The 24661-nt window shown below is 42.7% G+C and overlaps 1 protein-coding gene and 1 long non-coding RNA gene across 3 annotated transcripts in view; both read right to left on the minus strand.

The window, feature by feature from the left end:
- Positions 1–4457: 4457 nt before the first annotated feature.
- Positions 4458–7886, minus strand: LOC146372282 (complement C1q tumor necrosis factor-related protein 3-like). Its single transcript, XM_084952689.1, has 3 exons — positions 7234–7886; positions 5604–5769; positions 4458–5491 (listed from the first exon to the last, which is right to left on the minus strand). Exons 2-3 carry the CDS (start codon positions 5647–5649, stop codon positions 5211–5213), a joined length of 327 nt encoding a protein of 108 aa, XP_084808815.1. The 5' UTR covers positions 5650–5769; positions 7234–7886; the 3' UTR covers positions 4458–5210.
- A 10501-nt stretch (positions 7887–18387) lies between these two features.
- LOC146372283 (uncharacterized) overlaps positions 18388–24661 on the minus strand; it is a 154048-nt gene continuing 147774 nt past the window's right edge. For both annotated transcript variants that reach the window (XR_014802695.1, XR_014802694.1), the window contains one exon: positions 18388–21967. This is a non-coding gene — a long non-coding RNA (uncharacterized LOC146372283). The remainder of the gene's footprint in view (positions 21968–24661) is intronic.

Raw genomic sequence — 24661 nt, forward strand, 5'->3', positions numbered from 1 at the left:
CCCAGGATTCATATCATGAATACATAATGGGCTTGGATTTACAACATTATAAATGAAATGTGCTCTATTTGGAAGCAGCAGGGCCCACCTTTCGACGGTTTGTGTGTGAGACTTTAAATCATCAAACTGTAAATTTTAAATTGTTATTTATCCCTATACCCCTGGTCCTAAAGTGTATATTTTTTTTCTTACTCTTCTTATATATATTGTTTGTTTACTTGCACTGCTGTAACTGGAGCCTCGTCGTCTCGTCTCCCCATATACTGGACTGTATGTAGCGGAGATGACAATAAAGTTTACTTTGACTTCAGCAGCGAGCAGGCGCACCGAGGGCTCTCGCGCTCACTTTTCGTGTATAGAATTTCGAAAAAACATCGGTGCAAATTATACGTCTGTATTATAATGTCTGGTGTTTTCGTGTTTGTTGGTTTGTTTTTATTTTGTTTTACTTTGCGAGTTGGTTATTAGACGCTGCTCCAGCCGGTCAGAAAATCCCCCGCCGCCCCGCCCTCTCCTCCCTGTGTCACAAGCAGCAGGCGCACCTCGCAAACGAAGGGCGCCCTTACTCCCAGCAAACGGGCGATAGAAAACCAATCGGTGCTTATGCCATTCCCAATATGCGCTGGCTGACGTCGGGGCAGCATGAGTACGAGCATTTTTTTTTGCCGATGCCGGTGATGCCGCCCCCCACGACAATGCCGACCCGGGCAACCGCCCGTGTCGCCCGTATCTAAAACCGCTACTGATCACAGCAGATGCCTTTGTGTCAAAGTAACTGAGGATAAAACACATAAAAACATGAAGGAGATTTTCCTTGCCTGTGATTAGCAGATGACCTTAAAAATATTCTGCAGCAGATCAAAAACGAAAGAAAACCATTAATCAGCATATGAACATTACCTGATGCTGCTGAAGCAGAGCAAAGTTACAGAGGTTTTAGACACAGCAAAGCGTTTTGCAATTTTGCATAATTTTAAAAAGTTTCAATTTGTTCAGTAGCCTACTGAACAGCAGAAATGAGGCTTTCTTGTCGGAAGTAAGTAAAAGGGGGAAAAACAGCGGCCGACAGCTCTGTAAACAACGGTAGACTTGCGTGTAATAAGCAAGCGAATAATGCAGAAAACAGAGATTTTTAGATGTGAAACTGTTCTTGAAGTACAGAGAGAGAGAGAGAGAGCTCTGCATGAAGTGTGATTTTATCATGGTGAAATCAAAACAGGAAAAGAATTCATGACGATGTTTATGTGAAGCGAAATGCGAAGCGTAGTTTGGATGTTCTTTTGCTGCTGGTTCAGTCCATATTGTTTGGAGAGAGATAAAACCTGCAGCTTCAGAATCTAGCGCAAAAAGGACGTAAACGCAAAGCGCGGACCCGCCGAAACATCAAAATCAGTGAGCTGTCGGCTTTCAGCCCCACCCCGTCCGTGCCGTCGAATGAGAAAGGCGACATCTCACTGATTCTGATGGTCCTCACTTTGTGTTTACATCTTTGTACAGAATCCGTGTACCTGCTCTCATTTACTGTTTTAGCTGTTTGGTGGTTGTTGAAATTTTGTGACGTTTAACCTGAGGGCAAAATAAATTTATATTTAAAAATCGACTCAGGATTTCAATGAATCGATATCACGTTATCCAAGCTAGAATTTTAATCGATAAATCGATAATCAAAACCCACCCCTAGTTCCAGTCTCTGTGCGAATGAAACCTGTGTGTTTATTTTTCAGCGTGAGGTCATCTGTGCCTGACAGTTTGAGGAAATGAGGACTAAACGATGCCGTGCTCTGATTGGTTCAATCTGTCCTTCTGAGCGGCTTGCTCCTGCAGCTGGTACCTGCTGAGAGGCTCAACCTGAGCATGTGCATTGTGGGTGTATCTGATTGGAGGAATTTGATTTTCTGTTGCTGTCCATTTATTATTTTTTCTACTTTAGTAAAATCTTTTTTCTTTTCTTGTCCTTTTTTAAAATTTATTTTAGTTTTTGGTCACAGCAAACAATCAGGAGCAAAACTCAAACTTTATTTTCAAACTCGCTTTGAATGATCGTGCTTTTATTTTGGAGGCGTGACCATAGTTTCCGGTTCGTGCTGACCCGGTTCAGCTTGACAGAGTGGATTTAAAGCTGCGGATCCAGCTGTGGGTCCAGCTGTGGATCACGGAGGGACCTGTGCACTCTGCAGGCTCTGTCTGACCTCACGCACCCACACGAGCACACACATACCTCCTGCTCCTCCGGCTGCCACCATGCGGGAACCCCGCAGCTGGACCCGGAGGTTCGTGCCTGCGGCCCGCGGCAGACCGGTCACCTACACTGGGGAGAAGAAGGCGCAGCTGGCGGCCAGCGCCAACCGGAAGTGGGTGAGGCTGGCCACAGTGGCGGTGTACGTGCTGAGCGTGTCCGTGGCCGCCGTGGTGCTCGCGGTGTACTACAGCCTCATCTGGAGACCCGGGCAGAGCCGGGACCGGAACGGGAGCCCCGGGGCCGAGCACAGCCGGGGAAAGCCCTCCGAGTGTGACGTCGATACGGACGGTGACGCCACTGATAACAGATCGATAGCTGATCGTTTACTTGCTGACGGTCACGTACCCGTCACCGCTCTGAGCGCGGAGGTGTCTCCGGTCCTCGCCCCCGGACCCACCGGACCTCCCGGGGCCGGGCAGGGCTCCACCTCTCCGGCCGCCGTCACCGCGGGGGATCCGTCCAACCTGCCGACCCACCGCGCCGCCCGACACCGGGAGCCAGCGCCTTCCGCCAGCTGGCCGGAGGCGGACTCCGCCGGGTCCGGGTCCGAGGACTTTACTGGATACCAGTGAAGGCTTTCACAATAAAAGCTCCTGTGGACGCTGAGAGAAGTCTTCCATCGGTCCAGTTATTGATCCGAGCGCGATGATTTATGACTTATTTTTATTGATTATTGTTCAGTTTGTGTTTCTCTGAGCTGCTCATTAAAGGAGCATTTCTACAATAAACGAGTTTCTGTACACCTCAGGTGCTCCTTTTCTGTCACATGATCACACCTGAGACAGGTACTCCTGAGAAGCTGATTGAGCTCATGCTGCTTATTTGCTGTTCTTGTGAGTGGGGTCAAAGTTCAGACTACAGAGGGGTCAAGCTGAAGCTGTGTTGGATAAATGTGTTATTATAAATGAGAATGATGAGGTACGCTGAGCAAATATCAAACATTTAAAAATTCAAAGACAAGCTCGTCTCACACAGGTGAGCTCAGGTTTCTACTCCACACGAAGACTCGTCACCAGAGAGCTGAGAACATTTAATCCACGCTGTAAACCCAGGTTAAACCTTTAATCCCTCTGAGTTTTTAGTTGTTCCCTTATCCTCCCTGTCCCCTTCCCTGAATAATCCATCTGGGGTTCCAGAGCTGAGAGCAGCAGCTGATGTATTTAACAAACACGAGAATCTTTTCTTACATTAAAAGGAAAAAAATCCTTTATCGTTTATGAATAATGAAAACTACAAAATTAAAATGAGTTCCAGAAAAGTTGGGATGCTTTTAAAATGTAAACAAAAACAGAATCTCATATTTTATTTCTACTTATTAATAAAAACATCAAATATTTAAAGTGAGTAAATGAAAAACATGAGCTCACACTGTCACACACACATACACACACACACGGACTGTCACACACACTATCATACACAGACACACTGTGAATGAAATGTGTATATTTGTACAAATCGTTGTATTTTGTTGTTTTTTTACATTCATGAAAGTGAAACTTTTTTGGTTTTGGATTTTTTATATATCATCCCTGATGGGTCTAAAAACCAGCTTCATAAATGATTGTCTGTTTGTTTGTGAAATCTGATCATTTGCCCCATCAAAACCAAGAAACCTCTGTGTGGCAGCCATCTTTGTTTGGGTCAAGAGCACAAACAGAATCTGAAGGTTTGTGATTGTCGTCACGAAGCCGAGGATTCAAAGCACAGAGATCCCGTCAGATTCCCGAGCTCCTGGAATTTGATGTGGAGACAGACTTGCTGTTTGACAGGAAGTAGGAGAGGCCGCACACTTCCATGCCTCAGTTAATGACCTGAAAATCCTGTTTACTGCTTCCTGTTTGCAGGACTGAGATAAATAAATCTGCATTTATCAGAATACCACCGTGTGACTTCAGTTTCCACAGCCGTCAGAGCTCAGCATGGATGGCTAATCACAGATTGATTAATGTAATTGATTAGAAATAATTTAAAACCTGTTGACAGGAAATAAACAGAGACAGCATTTGTAACTAATGAAGGGTTTGTCTTTCAGCACTGTTTCCCTCTAATTTAGCCCTTCAGTCTCTGAGCTGAGGAGACCAACTACTGCACGTTGAAGCCAGACGCTGGAAAGAATTAAAAAATATTTAACAAAATTATTAGAAAGGAAAAACTTAAAGAGACATTGAAAAACACACACGTACTCCTCAAACACTCGATGTGAGATGATGTGCTTCCAATAATTTTATTAAATAGTTTTTAGTTCTTACTACAGAGGGGTGGCCTCACTTATTCGATTCAATCTGCACTCAGTCAGAAATATTATTATTATCATCATTTATCAGTACATATCCATAATTTTATATCTATGTATACAAACATAGCTGATACTTGTGAGACATAATCAGAGGTGGAAGCATCACAGCAGATGCCTTTGTGTCAAAGTAACTGAGGCTTAGTGTGTTTGCCACTAAACGCTTTCCCTGTATCTTAAAGAGAAACTCAACAGAGTGTCACCTGGCAGAAAGTTGTCAATATATGCAGCAGGTTCAGCTTTTTCAAGGTTACTCAGTGGTCTGGCGTTATTATGAATGACGCAAGTCCGGTTCTGTAAGGTCAAGCAATGCATGATTGATCCAAAATGTTTGGGAGTGGGGGAATCAACCACTGATCTCAGCACAGCTATAGTCAGAGGCAGAATACCAGGGCGGTGGCTGCGATAAAGCCAGTTAGGCTGGATGTAGACTGGTGTACTGGTATACAATATATACAGAATAACAATACTGTCCTTAACATTTATACTCTCTATGAAACTTCTGAAAATGAGGAGGACTGTCTTGGTAGGCTGGTTCTTATTTCTCATTTATTCTAGATAACAGTACTATTTAGTGCACATGTTGTGGGTGATTTTAATGCTGTCAAACTTTCTCTTTCTTGACTCTACCAAGCTTCAGCAATTGCCACTGTCCTCTTCTCCAGGGCAGGTGTCTCAGGCTCCGCTCATGGGGAAGACGAGGAAGCCAGTGAAGGTGCTGAGCCGATCTTGGTCAAAGATGCTGCTGTTTTTCAAGAGGGTGATCCAGAGGCGGTCATCCTGTTCCAGGACCAGTGTCATGCCATTGGAGGTGCTGCTGTGTGGTCCCACCGTGTCCTGGACTGCAAACATGTTCTCGCTGTTCTTCATCAGAGCTGCATGCATGGACTTGGAGTTTCCAGTCAGCCCGGTGAAGCGGATGTAGTACAGTCCTTTGATGGGGGCAGAGAAGATGCCTGCAGTCATAGAGAAGGGATAAATGCCTTAAAATACTTCTTAATAGGGCATATGGTACTTCAAATGAAACAAACCACACACTCCCTGCTATGATCCGATCTCTGCTTTTACCCTGAGCTGACCAGGTGTGTCGGACCTGTGTTGGCGTTGTAGCCATTGCCGTTGTTTGTTGTCACCTTCTCAAACACGAGCCTGGTGTCGGTGTCATGCGGCCCCTGAAATCTCCATTCCAAGCTGGTGTTTACAAGCGAGGCCAAGAACGCCACCTGAGCTGGACCTGTGGGAAGTCAGGTTTGATGCAGGTTAGCTCTCTCTGTTCACCTCAGTCTTCAGCTTTGTATTTACTGGGAAGGGGCGCCGACGTGATCTCCGCCCCCTCAGATGTTTCAGGTCACTCTGACAGTTTTATCCTTTGGGTTTTGTGTCCTTTCAGAGACGTTTTTACAAATAAAACGGACTTGTGAATTCGACCACTTGTTTAACACACTAACTGTAATTTGGTTCCTGTTTATTGTGCCTGACTATGATGGCTATGTGTTCTCGTTTATTTTATTTTATTATCTTGAACCAGTTCAATAATTTCCTGGCATGACTAGCAGCTTTTTAAAAAGTCAGTCCCTTCCAGTCTCAGGTTGAACTTTAGGCTTTCTATCCGTTCAGCTTCAGAGTTTCAGTAGATTCTGTTCATGAAAAGTTTGTTTCTAACCCTTAAACTAGGGTACACCTAGGTTACCCTTAAACTTACAAACACAGTTTAACCTCAGGACCCCAAAAGGTCCCAAGGCAACAGGTGATATAGCAATATCATATACAAATTAATTTTTCATTTTTTTCACATCAAATCTTTTCAACAACTTCAGACCTAACCATAGGTATAAAGTTTATCATTATTTTTTAATTATTTTTATGTTTTTATGCCCTTATTGTCATAAAGACCCCTGTTTTTTTTTATGGGAAAACCCATAATCTGCAATATTTTCCAAAAATTAGCTGCAAAATAGCATATTTGCCATAAGGTTATTACAGCCTTGAATAGGTCAATAACTGACAACAGCATTGATTTGGATGCATTATTATTTTTGGAACAATGAAAATTTATTGCAAAAACAAAATGAACTGAGCTGAACAAACTCAAAAACAAACTGAACAAAGATGTAATTTACATTTTATAACATGAACCATAAAGCGTTTTCAGATGGATTTGGCAGACTGGGGCATCACATTTGCAGCAGTTGGTTAGCATCCTTTTGCACTGTTTGCACGATGCACACTGTTTCCGCTTTTTGGAAGGCTCCTCCTGCACTTGGCCCTGGGCTTGTAAGACCAGGCTGGCTGCAAACGGTGGCAGGTGGCTTCTCTTCACCATGGTCGGGGTGGTGAGGGCTCTGCCAACCTGCTCTATGAACAGACGCCGCCTGTAGTGCTTTGCTCTGTTCCGGTCCGGCTCCACAGTAGTGAACAGGACAAAAGCATTGTAGCAACTTATGTCAATCATGTGATACAGCAGACACATGGGCCAGCTACGTGTGGAGTAGGTGCCACAAACCAGCAAAAGAAAAAAAAATGATGACATGAAATGAATAGATTTATACAGCCATAGACAAGAGATCCCCCCCCCCATCCCCATTTCTGTAACTATCAAAAATTATCATAATCACATTTATGTTATCAGAAAACTGATGGAACTTCATCAGTTATAACAATGAGTAAAAGTAAATAATTGATGTATAATTGTGCTTACCTGGTCCAGATGATCCACAGCCCCTTTGCACTTGTTATAGTCCAGGATGATCTGGGGCTTTTTCTTGCCACAGTCCTGGATATGTGGCTCACAAGTGGGACACCACACGATTTCCCCATTTTTCGATCTCCACCGAGTGTCATGCTCCAGCCTTGTCTCTCCCTCCTCAGACAAGCTGCAAAGCTCCTCAGTGCCTGGCAAAAATTCCTCCCCCTCTTGGCTGTCAGAAAAATCTCCACTGCTAGTGCTCTCTTTTTCGCTTTCGGAAGAGTTTCGAAAGAAAAACTGCAGCAACAGCCTCTAAATCACAGGTGTCGAACTCCAGGCCTCGAGGGCCGGTGTCCTGCAGGTTTTAGATGTGTCCTTGATCCAACACAGCTGATTTAAATGGCTGAATGACCTCCCCAACATGTCTTGAAGTTCTCCAGAGGCCTGGTAATGAACTGATCACTTGATTCAGGTGTGTTGACCCAGAGTGAGATCTAAAACCTGCAGGACACCGGCCCTCGAGGCCTGGAGTTCGACACCCCTGCTCTAAATTGAGTGTGCGCTTCATGGTGTCTGTGCAGAAGTGACCAGTAAGACCAGGCTGCAAACTATTCTCACAGACTTCAAAGGTGCCCCTGCATAAACGTGCTATACCATGCATCCAATAAGAGAGCGGAGGCTTTCTTCCTCTCTCCCTCCTGCACTGTTCCTGTGCTACTGGGAGTGTAATTACCGCCCCTCCCTCCTCTGCTCAGCGCAAACACTAGTGATGTGCGATACCACTGATTTCCTTTCCGATCCGATACCAAGTAATATTCAGGGTGGTATCGACGATACTGATCCGATACTGATACTTTGTACAAAAACGTATTTTATTTATTGTATCTCAAATTACAGCATCATAATGATTACAGGACATCAGATTACTTGTTCTTATCACTTAATAATGCAGAGTTCATCATATAGAAATAAAAAAAAAACCTGAAGTTGTGTGCTATTTGAACACCTTGCCTGCCAGCAGCACTAAAGGACTCCGTGAGAGACGTCTGTCTCGCCCTAGCAGCACCTGTCCCTGTCCTCCTCTTCAGTTCGCCTCAACATACGCTCGTCATATTCTGTGATATGATTTATACTGAGGTGTTTGACAAGGTTAATGATGTTGCCACAACCATACATGCCAACCCTCCCGATTTTTCTGTGAGACCCGAATTTCAGTGCCCCTCCCGACAATCTCCCGGATCCACAATTCTCCCGAATTTCTCCCGATTTTCCACCCAGACAACAAAATTGAAAAGCTATATCGCAGAATTCATAGCGCAGCCCAGCCAATTCCAGTTTCCAACAATGACGGCAGCTACTTAGTTTTAATATTACTCTTATTTCTCTGTCTGGGTTGCAAAAAGACTTTTAACATATTTTCAGGTGAGAATGTAGCTGTGTAAACTTCAAATATCTGAGCCGACCGACACATCGTCTTCAAACCCCCGCGGTCTTTCGCTACTCGGGTTAAACATGAGATATAAGTCACTTTGATAACTTAAAAATGTTATTGTTTGGCTTTTTCAGTGTTTTATTTGTTCGTGAGTAAATCGGTTTGGCTGAGATTAAAGTTATTAGATTAGATTAAATTAAATGTAACTTTATTAATCCCTCGGGAGGGTTCCTCCGGGGTTTTCACACAGCTGAATAAACGTCAAACAGAAAACTGATTAAACTGAAGTGTGAGTCGGTCGAGAATTTAAGTCAGCGCCCGGTTATATTTTAGATAGCAAGGAGCAGACGGCCGAGTTTCACTCCACCGAGGGAGCTCGTGACGTACTACCCGGCTTTCTTTAGACCGCAAAGGCCGGGTCCTCAGGTGGAAGCAGCCTCTGAATTTGGACACCCCCGCTGTTTCCGGGCCGGCCAATAATAACGGTGACATTTAACGTATTTTATTCGATAAATAAACACTGCAAAATGTATTTATCACCCCCCAACAGCCCTTTTGAATGTCTCCCTAATTCTGAGGTCTCAAGGTTGGCAAGTATGCCCACAACACCTCACTTTTTTGCCACATGTATCGCAAACCACGTCTCAGCTGTTTGTGGCGGTAAAATCCGTTCACACAATTACGCTCAGTAGTGATGTGCGGATCGATCCTGAAATATCGATTCCTCCGATACCAATCATTTATGTTCTAGAATCGATTCTCACATTAAAATATCGATATATTAGTAATTTAGGGTAGATTTGTAGTTTATCATTAACAGGAACACAGTGGAAAGAAACTATAACATTCGGATTGTCTACATTCAAAGGAAATGGTAAATGGTCTGTATTTGTATAGCGCTTTACTTGGTCCTAAGGACCCCAAAGCGCTTTACACTATACACAATCATCCACCCACTGGTGATAGCAAGCTACAGTGTAGCCACAGCCACCCTGGGGCGCACTGACAGAGGCGAGGCTGCCGGACACTGGCGCCACCGGGCCCTTTGACCACCACCAGTAGGCAACAGGTGAAGTGTCTTGCCCAAGGACACAACGACCGAGACTGTCAAAGCCGGGGCTCGAACTGGCAACCTTCCGATTACAAAACGAACGCCCAACTCTTGAGCCACGATCGCCCCAAAGGAACTACTTCCTCTTCCGCCTTTCATAGTCATGTGCGAAATACGGCTGTATAAATGTCGCAGCCCCTGGCGTGCGCACTCACAACAATGGCTGAGCGTTAGTGATGTGCGATACCACTGATTTCCTTTCTGATCCGATACCAAGTAAAATTCAGGGTGGTATCCAGTGTTGCCAACTTAGCGACTTTGTCGCTATATTTAGCGAGTTTTCAGACCCCTTAGCGACTTTTTTTCAAAAAAAAAAAAAAAAAAGTCGCTAAAAAAAGACGTGAAAGCACGTATCGCTTTTACTCTCAACAAGCAGCGGGTGCTGTAATGCAGTCAGTTCTTCTTTTACTCTTTTACTCTTATGCTGTTTTGTGGATCACAAGGTTTAAAACTACTTATAAACACACACACACACAAAGTAACTCCACCAGAGTGCCTATTTCGGGTCACTTTTGCCGGTCCAAGCCCGGGTAAAGGAGCAGGGTTGGAATTGTGACATTAAAAAAAACAATAATTGCTTAAAGAAATTTAATTTGTAGTTCTAAATAAACTAAATGCATTTAGGACGTTTTTTACTCACTTTATGTCTCTTCCACGATGTTATTTCTCTCTCCAACAACATAGGTTACAATTAGATTAGCATGACCAATTATGCAAATTAGGCGATGACGTCATTTAGCGACTTCTAGCGACTTTTAGGACAACCAATAGCGATTTTCCTTACTGAGGAGTTGGCAACACTGGTGGTATCGACACACATGACTCTGTTTACGCTCAGCCATCGTTGTGAGTATGCTCGCCAGGGGCTGCTACACATTTATACAGCCGTATTTCCTATATGACTATGAAAGGCGTAAGAGGAAGTAGTTCCTTCCAATTTAGACGATCCGAATGATATAGTTTCTTTCCACTGTGTTCCTGTTAATAATAAACTACAAATTTACCCCAAAGTACTAAAATATCAATATTTTAATATGAGAATCAATTCTAGAACAGAAATTACTGGTGTCGGAAGAATCGATATTTCAATATCGATCCGCACACCACTAGTGTAGACATGTGTTAGAAGGAAGGTGTCAGAAACCCAGCGAACAGTGTGTGAAGAGACCTAATCCTAACCCCTGAGACATTACTGAGTGTATGTGACCACATGATGAAGATGGACGTTCTTTAAATTTGTTCTAGAAGTACAAATTCAGGTAAGCAGACGTGTGTAGATGAGAGCTGAAACCAGGGGCAATTTTAGCCCATTTTTGAATCAAAGCACCCAAAATGAATCAAAGCACCCCCAAAGATTTCTTACTTTTTTTTGACAATATTACTGTTTGTGTGACACACTACTAAAAATATAAAAATCATACAGTACTTGGTTAAGACGTAACATTTTAACAACAAAAGTGTAGATACCCCCCCTCCCAAAATGGTTTGTTCCAGCTCTCCCCTACTCTGGCTCTAGCACTCTTGCTGCCAGAGCAATGGTGGCTGAGACGCAGTGGAGCGGAGGTGTAAGTGCCTGGCTTAAAACAAGACATGTTAGATGCATTTAACCTTCAGTTACTCTTTATATAGTTAGGTAGAAGTCAGACCATGTTTCTTTTTAGCTGAAAAACATTACACCCAGGTAACTTGCAGTGTTGAAAACTTTTCGTCGATGTTTGCTACCCTACAATCCGCCCTACTCTTTAGTAAAATCAGTGACATCTGACTGTCCTGTTGCTCCCATTGAAATGTATACAGCCTATTTAAAATCTAAAACTTAAAATTGTCTGTAACCTACTGATGTTACCTCTGTCCTGTTTGAAATGGATACTAACTAGCTAACTGACTGAATGCCCAATAACCTTATAACTCCCGTTGTGTGTGTGTGTGTGTGTACAGAGAGACAGCCAGGTTCATAATGGATATAAGGAAGTTTATTCAAAAAAAAAAGGAGCCACATTCAGGTAAAAGTGTAAAATCAAATGATCTGTCTCTCAAGAATAATGTTGGATCAGTGTTTCAATGTTTATATCTTTTATTAGATGTTCATGTGGTTTGGTTATTTGCCTTTTGGTTGAAAGTACACTGAGATAGGACTTTTTGTTAGTGATCTTAATAGAATTTTTTCACATTAATGTAATTTTTCATCTAATTGAATCTATTTGTGTATGTTTGTCAGTCTAAAGAGGGAGAGAGGAAAGAGGGGAATGTGAGGAGAAAGTACAAGGTCAGGAAGAACCAGGTAAGAAAACAGACAGGGAACAGTGACAGGCAAAACAGAAACTGTTAAACTGACAAAGAGAAAAAAACTGATTTTACTCATACAGTCTGGAAGTTGTGTCCTCCCTATATTAAAGCTGCTATACAGAATCTGCAAAACAAACTGGGTTGAAACGTTTTTGACCCTCTTTAACAACACTCCAACATTACATTATAATTGATTGGGGAGATTAAAATTAATGATATATCCTTATGTGGTTCAGCCACAACTCTACTAAAACCTCAGCCAGTAATAGGTAGGCCAACTTTTGGACTGTCCAGTTGTCTGTATGACTGCCGCAGTACGTAGATCACATTTGCACACTATCAGAAAGTGCCAAACAGCCCTGGTGGAGTGAGGAACTGTAAAGAGAAGCAGATGCTCTGTCTATATTCTAAAAATGTTTTAAGCTAGCTTGTTTCAAAGATTCTGTACTGCAGCTTTAAATGTTTTCCAAAAGCACACATACACTTACCTTATCAGTGTTTCTCAAACTTTTTACAGTGTGTACCACCTGAGAAAATGTCAAGCTCTCCCAAGTACCACTATGAAAGCATCAAACTCATAAATCTTACAACACAAAATTAGTATCTGCAGTAAAGATTTTTTTTTCATACATTGAATACATTCTACCACAGGCAAAGTTGCCTCCATTTTTATAGTTTTTTAATTAATATTTTGTAATAATTTATTCTGTTTTGGGAGGAGGTTTTTTTTATGTATCTGTATTATACTGTTTACTTTTTACTCACTATGAGCATCATTCATTATTCTCCCCCAGTAATTAAGGTTAGGATATGTGTTAATCCATTCTTCTTTTGCAGCATTTTAATAACCTTTATCAGATTTGATGGTTTTGTTACAGACTTTTCAAAAAGGTGTTTTGCTTTTCTTTCACGAATGTGGGGATTCAATTGTGTTAAAATGTACAAAACAGTGATGTCATGTTTTGTGACGAGGACCCAGGCACAGAGAGACTTGATGAATTTAAGAATCTTATGATTTAATAAAGAAATTTGCAGACTTGCACAGAGATGGTAAAATTTTGATGACTGATAACAGAGACGAAGACAACAGACGACGAGGACAGGGAGGAACAGGGGTTTAAATGCACCAAGGAGACAGTCATAGAGAACTTGGGACAACTGGAGACATTTAAGCATGCAGGGACTAACAGAGACAGGGAAGAAGTCTCATCGTGACGTGTAAAGTTTATCTTGCCTGGCTGGGCAGCTCTCTGGGTGCTCAGCACCCCCAAGGCTCTAATCCTAGAATCGCCCCTGGCTGAAACACAGAAGTTGAACTCTGAAGCTTGTAGAAGTCATGAGAACTCTGACCTCTGTCCTGCTCCAGTCTGTCCTCTCTGACCATCAGCTGCTGCAGGAGGACTCTCAGGTCGTCCTGTCCTCCCGTTAGTTCGGCCTGAAGGAGAACCACAGCACAGAGCTCCAGCAGCAGGAACCAGCCAGAGTCCTTCTCAACCTCACGGAGAACCAGACCACTGCAGCCCGGTGTTCCTGACCTGTGCACACAGAAGCTTCTGTTTGAACAGCATGAAGGCTGCTGGACTCTGATCCTCACAAACACGATTACCCATGATTCAATGCTGGTTCTTTCAACCACTTAAGTTCTTATGTGACCTTTGACTCCCACGCTGGATCAGGCTGCTTCAACAACACAAGCATTTGTCAGTAACTATGTATTTTTGATCAAACTATCGGCTCCCACAGCTCCCCGTGGGGATTATTAATTTCTTTCTAAGGCCAAGGATGATCTTTCTTTGATTCCTGTGAAGAGCTGCTGGAGGTCACAGGTGTTCTCAAAACCACCTGCTTGCAGTGTTTTATAAATTTCCTCACATTCAAACCGAGCATCATCCTGACTGTATGACATCACTGAGCGTTCTTCTCCTAAGATGTTCAGCATTAAGTACATGTGAGGAATAAGGCTTGTTAACATATGCACATCATATGCACATCAAACACGCAGCTCAGTGTTGATGCTGCACTTTTAGTCAGAGTACAGCATCAAGGCATTCTGGGATATTGATCTGGACAGGTAAGCGGCAGAGGGGTTGATCATCAGGTTCACCTGGTGCACTAGAGGGGCAACAATCAGAAAACTTCTGATTGGTGGAGGGGTCTCACATTTTCCCTGTTCTGTTTTTCACTAGTGTTGCATATGCTGGGGTCAGTGTCATGTGACCATACATACAACCTTACAGAGGCTGCACAGGTAGTCCAGCTCCTCCAGGATGGCACATGATTACGTGCTAATGGCAGGTTTATGTGCCTCCCAGCACAGTCTCAGGAGCACGAAGGAGACTCCAGGAGAGCTGCGCAGGGCTGTAGAAGGCCTTGACTCATCAGCAGGACTGGTATCTGCTCCTCTGTGCACGGAGGAAGAGGATGAGCGCCAAAAGAGCTATGCTGGTGTGAACGCCTTACCAAACAGACTTCATGAGGGCGACATGAGTCCTCGTTCAGTATGACTGGTTTGGGGATACTGAGAATATGCAGGAAGCTCTGGAGGATGACTCAAGCGATGCCACTGAGTGGACCTCATGCTCACCTGACCAAAATCCATTAGAATACCTCTGGGACGTTATGTTTGGGCAAAGTGGACTCACCTGTAGGTGGATTGTTTTCATTTCCATCAAACGATGTGGCATCTTTCATTTGTCAGAGCACATCTGTTGTGTTTTTAATGTGTAAAGATGTCCCACTTTAAACATGCATTAGGCAATGTTTCATATGTTAAACACTTTTTATTGCCAGTGTGTAAGCAGAAAAAAAAACAGAAAAAATATGTTTAGCTGTACTTCTCTGCTCTTTGCCATTAAATGGACTGAAGGAAGGAATGAAGGACTTAATCTCTTCTTTTAAGGCTGTTTTCCTTTGATTGGCAGTGCCTCTGCTTGCTCAGCAGGGGAGTGGACGTTGGGTATAGGTGAAATGAGTTCTGCTCCTCATCATCCTGATCCAAGAGTCGAAAAACCTGTAATCAACTGTTTGTGCACACACTGAGCTGAGTATTAGAAACTCGTTTAACAGGAACGCCCACCGTGGAATAGGAAGTGCGTGACAGGAAGGAATAAAAGGTTCCCCTTACACGTACATTCTCATTTTGAGCAATTATCAAAGAAGTTTCCTCAGCATGGAAAATGTTCATTGAAGAAATGTGACGGATAACTGATTCAGTGTTTAATACTTCTTTCCTCACAAAAACTTTCAGTTATTATTTATACAGTCGCCTCAAGGTACTTCATACTGTAAGGTCGGCCTTACAGTAATGCATTAAAACTGAAGGCCACTTTTTTATTTTTAACCTGAAGTTTCCTGCTTTCTGCTTTTTAATCAAACGTTAATATTTTACTGTTCTCTCAGCTTCAGGCGACGCCATCCTCGCCATCTATACAGCAGCTGCAGGTATCTCAGGGGCTCTCTCAGTAAGCCAGTTACTCTGGTTATGTCTGTAGGGGGGCGTGAGGGGCCTAGCCTTGGGACCCTTAAACCCTTAATTCAACTTTTCTCTGAGTTAAAGCATTACATCAGAGGATTTGATGTCCTGACAGTAAGCTCTAAGAAAGCTGCGCTGTGATCAGTCTGTAATCCACCAGCTGTTAATCAGATTCACAGAGAGCTGTAGGCTTTAATCTCTTCCTCCAGCTGTTTCCTCACTCATACGAGCACAGAAATCATCCACAGGAAGTTTGGAAAGCTTTTCCTCAAGTGTCACATGTCTCCCCTCATCCTCAGACTGAAGTTTAATGGTTTATGAAGCTGCAGAGGGACACATCCTCATTGGTAGGTTGGACATCAGCTTAATGAGGTTTCTGACTGCCTTTTCTTAATCCCTTCAGATGATCCGCTGGACTCTCGTTGTTTTAAAGGCATTTGTGTCACTGGATGAAAAAAAAGTTACTCAACGAGGGGCAAAATTCACATGGGAAACCGACATCAGCGTCAGCATTAACTCATTGTTTAGCTGAAAGTCTTCCTCGGCAGAAAGGGGAAACCAATCCATGACCACAACCAGGTGTGTACTGAAAATATGCTGTGCTGCTTGATGGCACCTTCTTCCAAATGTAATTCAGAACAAATTAACATTTCTGTAATTTTTCACTTTTTTTTCTCTTTTTTTTGCTGTTGCTTTGCTGTCTGTGAAATCCATCAGCCGCTCACAGTGACATCAATTTTCTGTTTAGTAAATCCAAATATTTACAACCAAATTCTGCTGAGTCTTTAATATGTAAATTAATTTATTCTCAGATGCTGTTCTCAGATCTAGATGCGTGCTTGACCATCCAGGGGGAAAAGTTGATTCTGTTTATCTGGACCAATATTCCCTCTAAGCTGCACGCATGCGCAATCGCACACTGCTGGCATGGTCTCTGCGCACAGAAAATCTGCACTGCGGACACAAAAAAAAAAATCCAACCTGAATTGAAATTTAAATAAATATATAACAATTCATTCTGTGCTTTTTTGCTGTGTGAGTCAGTAGTGACCGGTGACTGGCTGCTCCTGCCAGTGATGCGATTCACATTCGTATATATGCAGCTAATCAACAAGCTGTGACAGCATCCTTATGTGCCGACACCGTTGTTTTAGCTAGCAAAGCGGTGTGGCCGATGTGGAGTGAAGACATGCTAATGACAACGTGTACAACCATTGGAGATGTGAGCAGGACAGACGGAAAAATTAAGGTGAAGTTTAAGTTCTCAGTCAGATTTGTGCTCATCTAATGTCATTTATTTACAATTTTCATTTGTGGATATAGATTATTAAATACCTCCAATATGGAGGTGCCTTTATTTGTATTTATGAAAATAAAAACAAAGAATAAAACAATGAAAGCTGACTGTGGCACAGCCTATCCTATAACAGTGTCCTAGATTAAATAAATCCATACTTTGGACAGGGACTTACCAGTAGCTGCGGAACAAAAGAAAACCACACGAAAAATCTACAGTCTATTCACCAGGTGAACAAAGGAAGTGTGGAAAACGACCCACCACCAAGGGTCCCACAGCCACTGCTGTGCCCTCAGTTCACTGTAATAAAAACAAAACACAACATGTTAAAAGTCAAAAAAAAGCTCTAAAAGGACACGGAGCACCAAGCTTGCTGGGCACAGTCAGGAGACAATATACACTTCAAATTTTAATAAAACAAGGAACCACACACACACACACACACACTTCAAACAAAATACACAGACTGAAGAGCTTGCACCACGCGAATGAAGAGTGGCCTGTGCTGGTTATGGTTGTTAAAATCTTGATTGTGGTCCTGTACAGCTCCCCATGAAGCTGGAGCAAGCCAGCTGGATAGGTACAGATATTTCAACCAACCAGCATGCTAAGAGGCTAAGAGCACACGAGTACAAGCAACAGTCCACAATAAAACTAAATAAAACAAGGCAAGCTATAAAAAAAAAAAAACCCAACAAAGTCAAAACCAAGCAGGACAAGACAGCATTTCCATCAAGGAAGAGACCCAAAATTGGGCCAGAACACAAACTGCTGAGGAGAGGTTTAAAGCAGCAATCAGACCCCCAGGACTGAAGCCGCTATACTTATTCTGCTGATAATACTGCAACTACGTCTTTTCACGACAGCTGGAGTAAAAAAAGGGATAAAACGGTCACGCTGTGACTATTATGTAGCTCGATTGAAAGTACTGGATTTATCCTGAAGATATGCCAGCGTAAAAGGCAAGGCAGGAGGCAAAGGAGGAATGACCAGGAGAAAAGCCTGCTTAGCCTTTTACTGGCAGGCGCCATCCTGCAATTAACATGCAGGTGTGTTCCCAGTCAACCTAACTTAGCTAGCCATGTGACAAACAGAGAGCAAGAGCAGGATAAAGCGAGGACAATAAAGTGAGCGAGAGAGAAAAGGGCAGTGGCAAGCAAGTAGCCCATCTGGCTACATCATAGTGAACAGAAATTATTTTTTGGAGTGGCACAAATAATTTGTGTGGGATCTTATTTGATGCAGAATGCCTGATTGTTCTGTAAATAGTTTGAAATGGTTATAAAAAAATACAACCTTGGCTGCATTTTTAGATAATGAATTCGATGCTGGCATGACTAGCACACGTCTGCTGTTGCTCACAGTGGTCCAATGGACTGCTCAGGGAGTTTGCGTGTTTGCTCAGACACATGAAAAATTAGAGGGAACATTGATCTGGACGTTGCAACTTAAATGTAATCTGTAATTTAAATTTAAAGGAAACCTGCAGCCAGCTGAGACAGACGAAATCACCTGACGATGACGAAACGTTTCTCTCGCTGAAAACGTCCAGATGAACAGAAACAGCCTTTACTATGGTGTGTTTATTCATTTTGCTTCAGGTTAGTTTCATTTATTCAAACTTTTGTTTCATGAAATCAACAGGGTTTCATTACGTGTAACTTTGTTTCCATCAATTTTTAGGGTGTATCCGCAGCACATGAAGAGAGTGGGGAGGAAGAACTGTCTTTCAACAGGAAGAGAGCTCCAACAAATCCAGAATTAAGTAGTGGCTCCTATCTGCAGCGACTAACAAACAGGACAAAACTGAAACTACAGGAAGAAAAGAATAAATGTTTTGAAGCCTTTGATTGGTTGTTGTGGCTGAAGTCAAATGAAACCTTAGATCCATGCATTGATCTGTCAACTCGGAGAAGAAAAGTCACATAAACCGTGGCGCTTCACGATTCAGTGGTAAACTTAAGCTCACGTTGTTCTGCAGACATGTGGGACTTTGTTGTTTAACATCATGCTTTCTGCAGAGAGACATCCCTGCAGGCAGACACCTGTACAACCGATATGCCACAGCTATGAGTTAATGGCAGCACTGATCAGAGAAGTACGGCGGCTGGTTTAACTGAAGGTCGACAGTATTGCCTCGAGTGCTGGTAACATCCCTAGTGCTGGATAAATTTACTCATGCAGATAGAATGTTGGACCTCCAGGTCAAAAACAGGAAGTGAAGTCAGGGGATTTTGGTTTTTGATTGAAATGATTTTGATTCAGAGGCGTTAACTCAAAGCGGGGCCACCTACACCATCCATATTAGCTGTGCTACACTGCTTTTGTTAATGCTGGTTTTACAAACTATAAAACAACGACATTTCATATCAGAACAACATCTGTACTGTTTGAAATCCACATAAAACACATCAGTGGTATTTTATTGGTGTTGTTTGAATCACTCTCACACACAGATGTTTTCCAGCTGCTAACTTCATTCATGCAGCGTTAGAGTTGAACAGATTTAGAAGACAGAAGTGTTTGTTTTTATTTACATTAATAAATGAGTAACATTAAAGTTTTAGAAACAACTTTACTCTGATTTAAAATGTCCTGTTGATCAGTCTCACGATGAATCTTCATGTCTCTGTCATGGTCAGTTTTTTGAGTAGAAGAAGATTGATTTGTTTCATTAAACTAAAACCTATGAAAATACTATAATCATTCAGATCAACAGAAACATTGAGTGTCTCTGTGCGCAGACCAGTGTTGGAGTCCACAGTCATCTCCTCTCTGGTCAGAGCACCAGACTGCAGATTCATCCACTTCCTGTAAGCAGACTGTCGTTATTGGACATCAGGCTGAGCTCTCAACAACCAGTTGCACAGTGAAGCCCTGAGCTTTACATCGTGCAGCAGCAGGTGAACAGCCTGTGAGACAGTCTCATTCTTCCGTCTTATTTTGGATCGAATGGGCATTTGCTGGGAAGGTCTATGCCATCCCGCTCACCTCTTTCCTGCACACGTTGTCTTCACCGCCTTTTGTGCCAAGGCTGAGTGACCTAAGCATCTCTACTGGCAGGTGATGTATCACTGAGGTTGTGTTGTGCCAGTGCACCTCAGCCGTCTTAGATCATGTGTCTGCAGCAGGTTTTTCCTCAACGGGTCTAAAGATCAGCTTCATAAATGATTTTCTGTTTGTTTGTGAAATCTGATCATTCGCCCCATCAAAATAGAGAAACCTGTGTGGCAGCCATCTTTTTTTGGGTCAAGACAGCAAACAGAATCTGAAGGTTTGTGATTGTCGTCACAAAGCCGAGGATTCAAAGCAGAGATACGCCGTCAGATTCCCAAGCTCCTGGAATCCTATGTGGAGACAGACTTGCTGTTTGACAGGAAGTGGAGAGACTGCACATTTTCATGCCTCAGTTAATGACCTGAAAATCCTGTTTACGGCTTCCTGTTTGCAGGACTGAGATAAATAAATCTGCATTTACCAAAATACCAAGGTGTGACTTCAGGAACAACGCTATTTGTACAGCTGTCAGAGCTCAGTGTGGACGGCTAATCACAGACCGATTGATGCAATTGATTAGAAATCATTTAATATTTGTTTACAGGAAATAAACTCTAATTAAATGAAAGTTACAGTGACTCACTGCACCACCATGTGATACAAGGTGGAATTACAGAAAAGAACAGGCCAAAGCAGCTGGTGGTAGTTACTCAAGCTTACTCAGATCAGCTGGAGAGAAAGACCCTAAATTAACATCAGTGGTACTGAAAGCAGCTGTAGATAATGTTACATCTATGCAAATATTTGGTTCAGATTAAAACAGTTTGATGATGCCCTCAGGTGCATGACTGTCATCACTGACAAATGAAAACAATTTAACCTGATTTATTTCATTCTGTTACAGAAAATAGAGAATGAAACAAAAATAAATACAGCAGAAGGTTTGTATCAAATCCAGCTCAGCATTTCCAAACACCAGTGGTTTTTACACCTGCATCAAGATGTGTGTGTCTGCAGAGTCCCAGCAGACATGTGACGGACACAGGTCCTCCTCCTCAGACTCACCTGACCACACACTCAGGTGTAGTCAAGTCAGGTGAGTCGCACCTGTGACACGTTCATTGCCCACCTCTTGAACTGTGGTGTAACATGGCCTGGCGGCAGAGGCGGAGAGCACCACCTGAAGTCAGAAACAATAAAGTGAAAACTGTGCTGCCACATTAGAAACACATCTAAGTGATGTTACATTCCTGTTGTCGCTCTGTCACACTGACCTCTGCATTCAGCTTCCTTCTCTTCACATCGTCATACACGTGAAACATCAGCAGCTCGCAGGTCTTCTTGTGATCTCAGCCTGCATTCGAGCCACAGCACAGAACACCAACCCTCTCTGCTCGAGGGCTAGCATCTGTAACTGATCTGGGACTCGTGTGCCAAAGCGTTATTAAAAAGGACTCGACTCCTCAGCAACTGACGCAGTGTTTGTCACATTCAGACTGACCCAAGGACCTACCTCTCACAGCCAGCAGCTGACCTTTGGCCTCCAACATGCAGTTGGATCACAAACTCTTTTGACTCAGTCAAACCTCAGAGAGGTGTTGTGAGTCATATTGCAGGTTCTGCTTTCATTCTGGTGTCTGAAGAGGTCCAGCCCACAAAGCAGATCTTCAGTCTGTCAGTCCTTCTGCAGCTCCCCCGTGTGGACTGACGCTGAACCAGTTTTTCACAAAGTGTGACTAGCAGCATCAACCTCACAGCTTCCTGTAGAGCACAGGTGCCAAACTCGAGGGCCAGTGTCCTGAAACTTTTAAATGTGTCCCTGCTGCAACACACCAGAATAAAATTGGTAGGTCATTAGCAAGACTATAGAACTTGACTGCATGCTGAGGAGGTAATTCAGGCCATGTCCACACTTATACGTTTTCGTTTGAAAACACATCTTTTACTCTCCGTTTTGGCCTTCCGTCCACACTGAGACTGCATTTTTGGTCAAGGAAAACGCTGTGTTTTGAAAACACTTTCCAAACCGTATGTCGTAGTGAATCTGATACATATCTGATGTTTTAGAAAGCGACTGCTGTTTGAACGGTCATGTCGCATTAAATCCGTCTTTTACGTCACTGACACAAGACAGACGCCAATTATCAGCGCCTGAAAAGCGCCCGATAAGACATCGCGAACGCTTCCTGGTCATCCCGTGTAGATGTTAGTGAAACGTACAGAAAATGGGAACATTTTATTTATTGAATCTGTTAGTACATGACTTAATAATTGATCAACAAATTGATTTACTCTGCCTTACAGAAACCTGGTTGCAGCAGGATGATTATGTTAGTTTAAATGAATCAACACCCCCGAGTCATTCTAACTACCAGAAACCTCGAAGCACAGGCCGAGGGGGCGGTGTGGCAGCAATTTTTCACACCAGCCTATTAATTAATGAAAGACCAAGACAGACTTTTAATTCATTTGAAAGCCTGATGCTTAACATTGTCCACCCCAGCTGTGAAACTCAGAAACCAGTCTTACTTGTTATCATCTATCGTCCACCTGGGCCTTACACAGAGTTTCTGTCTGATTTCTCAGACTTTATATCTAATTTAGTTCTGAGCTCAGATAAAATAATTATTGTGGGTGATTTTAACATCCATGTAGATGCTAAAAATGACAGCCTCAACATGGCATTTAGTCTGTTATTAGACTCAATCGGCTTCTCTCAAAATGTAAAAGAACCCACCCACCACTTTAATCACACTCTAGATCTTGTTTTAACATATGGCATAGAAACTGAACATTTAACAGTGTTTCCTGAAAACCCTCTCCTGTCTGATCATTTCCTGATAACATTTACATTTACAATAATTGATTACACAGCGGTGGAGAGTAGATTTTATCACAGTAGATGTCTTTCTGAAAGCGCTGTAACTAAGTTTAAGAATATAATCCACCCACTGTTATCATCTTCAATGCCCTGTACCAACACAGAGCAGAGCAGCTATCTGAACGCTACCCCAACAGAGGTAGATTATCTTGTTAATAATTTCACCTCCTCACTACGTATGACTCTGGATACTGTAGCTCCAGTGAAAACTAAGGTCTCTAATCAGAAGTACCTGACTCCGTGGTATAATTCTCAAACACATACCCTAAAGCAGATGACTCGTAATCTGGAGAGGAAATGGCGTGTCACAAATTTAGAGGATCATCATTTAGCCTGGAGAAATAGTTTGCTGCTTTATAAGAAAGCCCTCCGCAAAGCCAGAACATCTTACTATTCATCACTGATTGAAGAAAATAAGAACAACCCCAGGTTTCTCTTCAGCACTGTAGCCAGGCTGACAAACAGTCAGAGCTCTGTTGAGCCAACCATCCCTTTAACGTTAACTAGTAATGACTTCATGAACTTCTTCACAAATAAAATTTTTATCATTAGAGAAAAAATTACCAGTAATCATCCCACAGATGTAATATTATCTACAGCTACTCTTAGTACCATTGATGTTAAGTTAGACTCTTTTTCTCCAATTGATCTTTCTGAGTTAACTTCAATAATTACTTCCTCCAAACCATCAACGTGTCTTTTAGACCCCATTCCTACAAAACTGCTCAAAGAAGTCCTGCCATTGATTAATTCTTCGATCTTAAATATGATCAACCTATCTCTAATGGTCGGCTATGTACCACAGGCCTTCAAGCTGGCTGTGGTTAAACCTTTACTCAAAAAGCCATCTCTAGACCCAGCAGTCTTAGCTAATTATAGGCCAATCTCCAACCTTCCTTTCATATCAAAAATCCTTGAAAGAGTAGTTGTCAAACAGCTAACAGATCATCTGCAGAGAAATGGTTTATTTGAAGAGTTTCAGTCAGGTTTCAGAGCTCATCACAGCACAGAAACAGCTTTAGTGAAGGTTACAAATGATCTTCTTATGGCCTCTGACAGTGGACTCATCTCTGTGCTTGTCCTGCTAGACCTCAGTGCAGCGTTCGATACTGTTGACCATAATATCCTATTAGAGCGATTAGAACATGCTGTAGGTATTACAGGTACTGCACTGCAGTGGTTTGTATCATATCTATCTAATAGACTCCAATTTGTGCATGTAAATGGAGAGTCCTCTTCACACACTGAGGTTAATTATGGAGTTCCACAGGGTTCAGTGCTGGGGCCAATTCTGTTTACATTATACATGCTTCCCTTAGGCAGCATCATTAGAAGACATAGCATACATTTTCACTGCTATGCAGATGACACCCAGCTCTATCTGTCCATGAAGCCAGATAACACACACCAATTAGTTAAACTGCAGGAATGTCTTAAAGACATAAAGACCTGGATGGCCGCTAACTTTCTGCTTCTTAATTCAGATAAAACTGAGGTTATTGTACTCGGCCCTGAAAATCTTAGAAATATGGTATCTAACCAGATTCTTCCTCTGGATGGCATTACCTTGGCCTCCAGTAACGCTGTGAGGAACCTTGGAGTCATTTTTGACCAGGACATGTCCTTCAACGCACATATTAAACAAATATGTAAGACTGCTTTCTTCCATTTGCGCAACATCTCTAAAATTAGAAATATCCTGTCTCAGTAGCCGGTGTATCAGAAAAACTTAGGAGAGTTTTCTCCAAGCATGACATCCCGGTGCATTTCAGACCCAGCAACACGCTCAGACAAAAACTGGTTCACCCGAAAGACAAAACGCCAAAACACAGACTTAACAATGTGGTGTATGCTGTACAGTGCAGCGAGAAATGCCCAGACCTCTACATTGGAGAGACCAAACAGCCACTTCACAAGCGCATGGCACAACACAGAAGAGCCACCTCCACAGGACAAGACTCAGC

This window comes from Perissodus microlepis, chromosome 15 (genome assembly GCF_051167445.1).
Source record: "Perissodus microlepis isolate ML-2025 ecotype Zambia chromosome 15, ASM5116744v1, whole genome shotgun sequence".
Lineage (NCBI taxonomy): Eukaryota > Metazoa > Chordata > Actinopteri > Cichliformes > Cichlidae > Perissodus > Perissodus microlepis.